This window comes from Argopecten irradians, unplaced genomic scaffold (genome assembly GCF_041381155.1).
Source record: "Argopecten irradians isolate NY unplaced genomic scaffold, Ai_NY scaffold_0606, whole genome shotgun sequence".
NCBI classification, from domain to species: domain Eukaryota; kingdom Metazoa; phylum Mollusca; class Bivalvia; order Pectinida; family Pectinidae; genus Argopecten; species Argopecten irradians.
Genome location: NW_027188073.1, coordinates 1 through 10,580, shown reverse-complemented (window position 1 = coordinate 10,580; position 10,580 = coordinate 1). Strand labels below are relative to the sequence as shown.

Here is a 10,580-nt window from a genome sequence, read left to right as displayed (position 1 = left end):
ATACTGCCAGGCCCCGCTTGCACAAAAATTCTCAAACTGAGATTTATCTCAATCTCAAATCCTTGAGATTTTGCTCACTTGAGATTTTCTCAAATATGACTTTCACGAAAGATCTCAACTCAATCTGAGGTTGGTCTCAACTGAGATTGTTTTCCCGAAAGTGAAAGTAGATCTTTAATGGTGGAGGTAGAAAAACGTTTGTCTCGCACGATTATTCCCGGACCAATATTTCCCGTAATCTGTCAAATCGGCACCTGTCACCTGTCAAATGACGTCACATGTGTCGTCTGCATCTACCGTCTTGATGCTGATAGCGGAGCGAGGATGATGTCAACAAAAAGAGGAAGCAACTGGACGGAGCGGGAGAAGGTGGTGTTGGTCGAAGAAGTGGTAAAGCGTGAGGCTGTGTTGTTCGGAAAGTTCCACGGAACTTCTGTCACATCTGAAACCAAGCAGACTGCTTGGGAGGCAGTTGCTGCTGGTGTAAATGCGTAAGTTTGCAACTTGTATTTCACACAAATGAAAATGCATTGGTTTGTCATGTCCATCATTCATACGATGTACGTAAAATGTATTGAAAGTTCAACATCTTCGCGAAGCATTCATGAGCTGTAAAAACACGTACAACTGCTGTCTGGCTTACATGTACAATATGTATGTTCACATCTGTTATCCAATGCAACTTAGCAGCATTTTAAAATGCATGGTTTTACAATTTCCGCAACCAGTTTTGCAGTTGTCGTGTTTTTTTCGTGTTGATTTTGTCAAAACTAACGCGCAAGATTAGTTCAAAATCGGCATGTATTTAGTTTAATATATTTAGTATGTGATCCAATTAAGTGAACAATAAGTATTTTACATCTCTTAAGTAATGAAATAATATAACCATAGCCCTTATGCATATATAGGCATATATCAACATGAGATCCTGTGACAGATCGACAGCGGCCCCAGATCGATCGATAATACTGTGCATGGGGTGTCTTCGACTACGTTCGAGCAGTTTCCTTAAAATCAGGCTAACACTAAAAAAAGCTCTGGATAGGAGTGAAATAGGCAAAAAAAAAAAAAAAAAAAAAAAATACGTGCAGGTGATAATAAAACTCCCAGAAATTCAATATTTTTTTTTCAATTCCTAATTTAATATGAGTTGAATCGTTTTGATGTAAAAAAGAAAATTTGTCATGTATTTTTATGTATACATATGTTTTTGACCTGGCAATTTTGTTTATCTAAACTTATTAGCATTTCAGATTGCATGTGAATAATCTCATTTTTATGAAACAAATATATATATTAATCGCAAATTATTTTCAATGAGAAAAGAATACAACAATAGACTGCATAATGAGAACATTATTATGAGAAAATTAAATGACATACCGCATTCAACCCAATAAGTGCCCACATCCCTATAAGCACCCCTACCATTTTTCAGACTTAAATTTCACTCACTTTGAATTAAAGGCAGCCTGAAAATATGAAAACTTTGTTGCTTTTCCTTCTGATTTCTTTTGAAAATTGATTTATGGCATACTTTGTAGAATAATTTATGAAAGGCAAGTCGAAAATTGTTTATATTAATCGCCCCTTAATTTGCTCCAATTTTATTAGCGCCTGCCCTGGGCACTTATTGGGTCGAAAATGGTTATGCTAATGTGATACCATGTGGCATATATTATTATATGTATCGAATTGCAAATGTTTAGTTCCAAAATAAGTAAACACATGAAAATTGATGCATGATAATATTACAGATGTACATTTTATTCAGCATTGCCCAAGTCCCCAAGACAGTGGATCAAGTAAAGAAACAGTACTCTAACATAAAACAGAGAGGTATATTATTTTCTATGTGTCACTTCATTTTATAACATTTTTTACACATCCATGTTTAAACTTAAAATGCTACAAATAATAAAATGATACACATTCATTCAATGAATGAATCAAAACTCTTACAGTTATACATGTTTATTCTGTATGTATGTAAGTAAAAGTGTTCAAGTTCTAATTTTATATTTGCACTGAAGTGTTCAATAAATTGTCTTGAACATTTTTACTTCAATTTTTCTTTTTGTCTGTATGTCAGAATATTATATTATATATCGGTAGTACATGCATTAGGTCAATTTAATTAAAAGTTTGAATCAAATGCGTTTTTAAAATACAAAACTTCCATTTTATTCTTTTTGTGATAGTAGGACTTTACTCTATAATTCATAATAGACAATTTTCCCTTTCATCTTTGTACGTCTTCTATACACATGCAGGTATCTGGACATTATTAAATTGATACATACATGTAGGCCCTGTTTCAATTTTACATTTATATAATTGTTAATGTTTTCAGCCAAGGAGACAGTGGATTCCCTTAGAAAAACGGGAGGAGGTCCAAGGCAAGAGGCGACACAAAGCCAAGCGTTGTTGTTAGAGAACATAGGAAGCAGGCCAGAGGTAATTGGCCTTCCAGTCAATCTGGACACAGAAGGTAAGAAAGGACAAGTTTAAACAGTGATTTTTTTTTTAATTTCAATTTCTTCAAGTCAATGTCCCATATCAATGTGAACTGCTTAGAATACATAAGCAGTTATTAGGCAATTTTGTGGCAGTTCCACAATTTTAGACAGTTCTCAGCAATCACTGAACACTGCTAATATTTCACCATATACGATTAGAAACTGTCTGTGAAGTAACTATTGATTACATCATAGACTAAAACTATGTCTTGCATTTTGTTATTTAATAAATGCAAATTATAGTAAAATATGCATGAATTAAACGGCAAATTTATAAAGTGAGATTTAATTACTAGTTTAAAATGAAAAAAATAATTAAAAATACACACCATACATTAAACTTTTTAATTGCTATTCAAATATATTTACAGTTTGCACCGATATGGACTCAATAACCATGCTTTCTAGTATTATCATTATCAGTGTATAATGATAGTACAACATGTGCAGCGATTCTATTGTTATGGTAATTATAGTCGCTGGCGTAGCAACGTGTGGTCATGGCCCCACTTTTGGTGGGAATGTATGAATGACTTGATTCCAATCAGCTGTTCAATCGAATTCGTTAACGATAACGGGAGAGAAAATAATATTGGTATTTTAATAAAAAAATATGCAACTGTTGCGAGAATAAATAGTTATTTACGTAAAAAACTGTAAATATAAGGAATACATAATTACAAGGGGTTACATAATTTACACGCACTCCATTATCATTATACCCTCATAACCTCAACAAAATAAAAATATATTCCTTGAATAAATAAAGCTCAGTTTAATTAACATTATTCCATATATTCATAAACTATTTAAGTCCAATATTACAATTTCTCATAATTACCGGTCCCCTATCCTGAAACCCAGGCACAGAAATGGTGACCTCCCACTAACCTAATAACCCAATTACATATAGTGTTGCTGTCAGTACATGTACACATCTGGTGAACTTTTAAGTTTTGAATCCCCTAGTCTAGTGATTGTATGAAAAAATGTTTCTTTTTAAAACTGTGTGAATCCAAGTACTGGTAATTATTTATTTACAAATAAAACTTTTAAGTATTCATATTTGTTTTATATTTGGTAAATATTGAAATGTTAAAAATTCTTGAACTGTATTAATTTCAGACACCAACTACTCTGAAGAAACATGCGTTTTAAAACCAGCATGTCCAGAATCGCCAGTGCCTGGATCGTCAAAGAGCATGGTTTCACAGAGTAAGTGTAGAATAATGCTATCAGTATGCTATTGTCTGGTGATTGGTTTCAAGTGCAATAATTAATCACCCACCATGATAAAAAGAAATTGCATTAAAGTCACAGGGTCAAAAACTCAAAATACATGTAGATTACATATGGCTTCATTTATTCCCAAGTCCCTGTTGCTCAAATGGAATGGAGTCAAACTTGTTTCAAGACAGTACAAACATTATCAATATACATCAATAATAATTAGTCATCTTGAATTGAAATACATGCAGATGATGTAGATATTATACATGTATAACATACGTAATATCTCTGTTTATATTAAAAACTATAATTACATTACGCATTGTTTGTAGATGACAAAGACAAAAGACTTAAAAGAAAAAGACAGAGCTGTTCCAACATGAAAGAGCTTGAGAGTACGAATATAGAATTGGAAAACATGAAAATCAAAGAGGAAACAAAGAAAATAAAATTAGAGCAGGAGAAATTACAATTAGAAATAGATGTGCTAAAATTAAAAAAAATCTACTATGCCCAGCAAGTAAATCAGCTGCCTGCATGTTTGTATGAAGTTTGAATATTGTTTTTTTTTTTTATATCCTGATTATATTTTCACCATATATATTTCCATTAAGACTGCGACCACCTGTTATTCTCTATAATATTGAAGAAATCACTAAAATTTGACTTGATTATTTTTGTCTCTACTCCATGTCTAATGTCCTCCTAAGTTTCAACTAGGGGAGATAATCTAGTATAATGTATTAATCAGCCATATATACTGTATATACCAAATGTGAATTTATTTCAAAAGTGTTATTATAATTTGTATTTATGGTCAAATATATTTGGTGGAAAATGGTGCATTTTTGATATATTTGTATATCTTCTCGGTAATTCTTCCAAATTAGGATAATAATTTCAAATTTGCTTGTTACAACAATTTTCACTGGCTTAAAATTTACTTATCAGCCCATAAAGGAAAATAATGACGTCGCAGTGTGTAACATCACTTCTGATTGATAAGATAACAGCTACTGATTTCATAGAAAAAAGTGTCATCAAATATAGTTTAGAATTTTGAAAAGATTACCTTTAGTAAATTGAATTATAAGGATTCACTTGAATAGGTTCTTTATGTTATGGTTTGTGGTTTATGATAAGAGTACACCCAGATTCTTGTGTTATATTTCAATAACATAAAAAAATCTATTCAATGGAAATAATTGTTACAGATGTGATTTCTGACTCTTACACCATCACCATCAGGACCAACATAGTGGACATGATTTGCTACATCAGCATTTCCATTACATGTATTTTGATCATTAACACAATCTAAATTCTCATTTAACTCTAGAGCTAGATTATGCAGCACTGCACATGCAACCGTTATCAATGCAGCCTTGGTTGGCGACACTCTCAAACAAAGAGACAGACAGGCAAATCTCCTTTTTAGAATACCAAATGTTTGCTCTACTGTGGTCCTGGCTCTACAAAGTGAGTTATTAAATTGCCGCTGTTCGTTTGACACAGGGTTACCATATGGTGTCATAAGGAAGTGCCTACATGGATATCCCGAGTCTCCAAGTAGGAGTCCATCATATGTTCCTGAAAGCAGAATAGGTTAAGCTAGAACATATATGTTCCCAAAAGCAGAATAGATGAAGCTACATGTATTACATGTAGATAAGAACTTTGCACAACAAATTTACTTAAAAGTCTGGAAAGTTCTTGAGAATAATTATTAATCATAATAATAACATTTGTACACAGATTTACATATTTTTTTCTTCAAATGTGTGATTTTTTTTTAAAATTAATTGTAACTAAAAATTTTAAAAGCATATGAGCTTCACCAAATATAGTTTGTTTCATAAATAGAGATAACCAAATTATTCATTTTGACATTCCAGTGTATATTATCTTGATTGTTCAAACTTAACTTTGCTTTATTTATCATAAGTATCAGAAACCATAACTGACCATTCTCAAAACTACTACAGAGCTGACTGTCCCTAAAAATCCGAGAATCATGTACAGATCCAGGCCATTTAGCAACACAGCTTGTTATATGGAATTTTGCATCGCATGTCATCTGGAAGAGAAATACCTGGTATATAATATTACAAAGTGTTGTTCATTTTTTAATCCTTTCTCCTCTAGGATTCTGGCTTACAGCTTATTCAGTTTTATGGAAATGAAATAAAGGACTGCAGTTAAATCTTGAATGGGATTTAATATAGATACATGTATATATACATGTTAATGCTCCATAAGCTAAGTAGTACATATGTAGCATGATGACATACAATATGTACATGTGTTTGACATTTATTTACAATTTGTAAGAATTGTTTAACTTGGTGTGTAATTTAATTAATTAATTACACTGTAAAAGTCATTTCATTTTTTATTAACAAGTAGTCACTGTGTCAAATAAATCTAAACTGATTGTTGTCAAATCAATAATATACTGTAATGGTTGATGACAGTGATATTTGAAGACAGCTTTTTATGGGCATGTACCTGTACATTCAGAGAATGAAACCCTTTCCTGTTTACAAAATCCTTTTCATTTGCAGTGGGACCTTGGATCCTTATATGTGTGCAATCAACACATCCAACAACATTTGGGAATCCTGTAATTGAATTCATTATTTTCATTTCTCATATCATTTAATCATTTAGTGCATGTACCATAAATGATAATTATAGTATATCAAGTTCTTATTTAAACATACATGTAGGCTAAATACATGTATACAAATATTGTCGAGAAAAATATATATGTAAATATATACTTGAGGAGCCAATTATTATAATTTAAATGCATATAATTGAGCTGTGATAGATTTTCAAAGGGACAATCGCAATAGTAGGTTTATTTATTTTTATATTAATATTGTAAAGGATCATTATAAATCTATGTGTAAAATTGTATTTTACCTACAATTTAAAAAAAATGCAAAAAATTGTACATTCAGTTAAACATGTCCACATGCAGGGCCACATATCTAGATTATCAATTCTCTATCAATAAGCAATTTTGAAATCAAAGTATGTGATGGTAATTGTTGAATAAATTACCTTAAATGTATCTGAGCTGTGCTTATGATATTTCAGTTTGTTGTCCCGGATTTAAATTTTTTTTTTTTTTTTTGTGTGTGTTTGGTTTTTTTTTTTTTTTTCCCCTTTTATTCTGGCTATACTGAACAGGGAAAAAAAACAAAACAAATAAATAACACAATTAATACTGTATGTTAAAATGCAAGATCCTTATATATATAAAGTGCTGAAGCGGTTTCGAGTTTCTCCTTGGTAAGATATTAACTTTAATGAATTCTTCCGGATGCTTTATAGCAGTATAGTGGGTGCTTTTAGGTGGACCATACAGCTGAGTTGCACCCCTTGATTGTAGGCGTGCTTGTTTGGTGTGTTCCGATGACATTTTTATGTACTAGAAATATTCCTAGGAGACGTTCGCATGAACTGCGAATGTAAGTGTATAGATAGCAACACTGGCTAAATTAAAACATATTTGGTATCTATAATAGCTTAATTTGAAGACGCATTTCATTCTTATGTCTGTCTCAATTTTAGCGTTACAAAATTCACTCGGTGAATCGATTATCGATGTCAAACAAGTGCACCTATATTTCGGTCAAGGCCGAACGTATCCTAACGAAAGTTGTGAAGACTTACTGCTCAAGTTGTAAAACTCCTGTTTGGTTTTCAGAAGTTGTCGATCTGTTGGAAAACTTATGTATCGCCTCCCGATTCCGCACAATGCTGTGGCCACTCTATGTACACATCGAGACACTGTCGCCTCTGACAGACCAACAGAATCTCCAATCAGTCGAAAGAAGGATCCAGTCGCGAAATACCGGAGAGCAACCAAAAGTTGCAATAATGGGGAGACAGCCTTGCTGCGTCTTGTCATAGTGATCAAGCTCGGACGAATTAGATTGAGTATAAACTGAATGTTTATAAGCGAAAATCTATACCTTTCCCGGAACTCACGCTCACACATAGATTCTGACATAAACCTGCACCTAAATGTTCTTTGAACAGCATTCCGACGTAATCGTCGCCTCCTAATAGCATATGCAATCGCCATCTTGGAATGTATTGAGACAGCGTTGAGACAGTGTTACATCTGTCTCAAATATTTGAGAAAAAAACTCAAAGTTGAGATGAGATTTTCTGAGTAAGTACTTTGTGAAAGCCAATTTGAGAAAAATCTCAATTTTGAGATCTATCTTGAGCTCAAATCTCAAGTTGAGATAAATCTCAGTTTGAGAAGTTTTGTGCAAGCGGGGCCAGATGTTTTCCTCTCATAAGTGACCTTTAGTCGGCTTATATTAAAAATTTTGGACCGCTGCCCGGTTTTTATGGGATCATTTTTTTGGACAGTCACTTATAAACCAGTTAGGTAAATCCTGAGTACAGCTCGAAGTGTCAAGGCACAATCAATTCCCAGAAGAGTTTCAGAACACTTTTATAAGAAATACATGTTTATGTCTTGAACAACATACACATATCATTCATAGACAATATTAACAGTATTCAGAATTTCAAGCTGAATGTATTAATTCCATCTTTGAAAATAAACTTTTTTTTAAATGCATCCTGCATTGTTTTTCGGTGGTAATATTCTTTAAGGGCTGAATGTACACTGTCACTTCTTCTGCAGCAAAGCATGCACACGAGCTTGTTCCATGTTGCACGTACATATATATACAACATTGGGTGATATTTGGCCATTTGGATTTCAATATTTTTTCTACATTCACTCTTACATTATGTAAGCTCATAGCAGCCACGTCTGTTAGAATAGTTGAGTATATCCCTGTATATCCAATGGACATAATTTCCGTATTCACAAACTCTTTGTTAATGTTAATCAACTCTGATATGTTGCTTAGTTTACCAAGTCCCTGTGGGCTCCAACAATGCTGTGTATGCCAAGCCCATACCAAAATTTGAGTTTGATGTGTTTATAGATAGTGCAGGAAATCATATACCTGGTACATGCACTTTCATAATTATCATCTTATGTATGTGTGGTAGCTGTTGGCTATGTCATAGAACATATCTGTAACACAAGGATCTATTACAAATTTAATTTCAAACCAACAGTATATTATATATTATGGTTACATTAATACTGCTATGTATAATGTTGGTTGAAAATTCATACAAGGTCCCTGTGATCTGTGGTACAATGATCTGAATCATCTAATTTTTTGTTGAAAATGTATCCACCAAATTCTGTTTTTAGACTATCATATTTTTATTAATTTAATACATGTGTAAGGGCCCCTCTCTCTACTTTTTAACCAAACTTGGTTTTAGTAAATTCTGCTGTTTACCAGTTGGCTATCAATCAGTTTAGTCAGATCAATTCGTTATGGTCACGAGACTTTGATTGATGTCTGTGAACTCTTTAATCTTCTAACTCGTACACCCCTTAAGATATATTTAGGATCTCCTACATCAGTTTAATCCATTGATACATCTTCTCATAGATTAGATCATATTCATGCGACATGCATGTTATTGTACCTTTACCAGCTGTGCGCAAATATATATACCAGTCTACCAGATAGTTTTATATTAATAAATATTCTATTACTGACATTTTCATTAATGTCAGTTGCTAAAACAATTTTAATAACAGTGTTTCTTTCATTCTGAGTCATTTACAATTTCTCCTTCCCCAGTTAATGTAACGGAAAACTCCATTCCAATCCCACAGACTTTTCAGTGTAGGGCTCAAACGCCAAAGGCATATATATACATACTAAATATTACACATGTATCTTCTTGGTACCAGTCAAACCAATCCTCATATGCTAATTTCTCTTTAACATTTGGTTCAAGTCTTCCTATCTTAATTCTGTGTCTGTAGCTTTAGGCTTACTTTAAAAACTTTTTGGTATATCAGAAATTTGTATCTAGAATTAAATGACACCGACTGATTCTCCTCCAGATATGTCTTTCCTTTACTACTAATGGTTGTTAAGTTTTCCCTTAAGGCCCTAATGTATCTATGGTCTGATGTAAACAACATATTTCTGACAAAATTAAGACTTAAATTAGTGTGAAAGGAAAAGGGATGTGATTGATGTACATGTTGATCCTTTCAGCAAAGGAAGGAAATCTTTCGACCAAGGAGAGGAAATCCTCCCTCAGAGGAGGAATAACAAACTAAAAGTGTTTAAAAGGGTCCTTTTATGATGTACAAGATCACATGTGATAATGTTTAATGTTTCTCACAAATGTTGTGCAGAAGAAATTATTGGATCTGAAAAGAGAAAGAATTACATCCCTAAAAAGTTTAAACTACATTTATAGTTTATTAATAATAGCAGGGACATTTTTCTGGTTATTGTTTTTTCTTCTTTTGTTTATAAATCCCTAAATTATGGTAATAATTTGATAGAATGAAGAGCTGTCAAAGTTTCTTTCCTTTGCTTCACTCTGATTAGAGTTGTGCTCAGATTGTATTGTTCAGACTCGGAGGGACATAGCATGGATTTAAACCCCAATCTGGACATGCATTTTTCATTTACTGTTTTACATATATATATCTCAGATTGGTTTGTTTAGTTTTACGTCCTATTAACAGCCAGGGTCATGTAAGGACGTGCCAGGTTTGTTTGGTGGAGGAAAGCCACCGGCCAGCGGTCAGTACCTGGCAACTGCCTCACATGGGATTCGAACCCTCATCCCAGAGGTGGATGGCTTGTGGTAATATGTCGGGACGTCTTAACCACTCGGCCACTGCGGCCCCTATATCTCAGATAATGTGTAGTCTACAAACACTTCTATCAACTCTATCATAAA

The 10,580-nt window shown here is 33.1% G+C and overlaps 2 protein-coding genes across 2 annotated transcripts; one reads left to right on the top strand and one right to left on the bottom strand.

Annotated features, from left to right (window-relative positions):
- Window positions 1-8: 8 nt before the first annotated feature.
- LOC138313126 (myb/SANT-like DNA-binding domain-containing protein 4) lies at window positions 9-7,441 on the top strand. The gene is made up of 5 exons (XM_069253752.1): window positions 9-491; window positions 1,775-1,839; window positions 2,354-2,491; window positions 3,645-3,734; window positions 4,082-7,441. Exons 1-5 carry the CDS (start codon window positions 178-180, stop codon window positions 4,303-4,305), a joined length of 831 nt encoding a protein of 276 aa, XP_069109853.1. The 5' UTR covers window positions 9-177; the 3' UTR covers window positions 4,306-7,441.
- On the bottom strand, window positions 4,309-8,051 carry LOC138313125 (putative nuclease HARBI1). The gene is made up of 4 exons (XM_069253751.1): window positions 7,434-8,051; window positions 6,258-6,370; window positions 5,715-5,826; window positions 4,309-5,339 (listed from the first exon to the last, which is right to left on the bottom strand). Exons 1-4 carry the CDS (start codon window positions 7,846-7,848, stop codon window positions 4,942-4,944), a joined length of 1,038 nt encoding a protein of 345 aa, XP_069109852.1. The 5' UTR covers window positions 7,849-8,051; the 3' UTR covers window positions 4,309-4,941.
- Window positions 8,052-10,580: the final 2,529 nt, after the last annotated feature.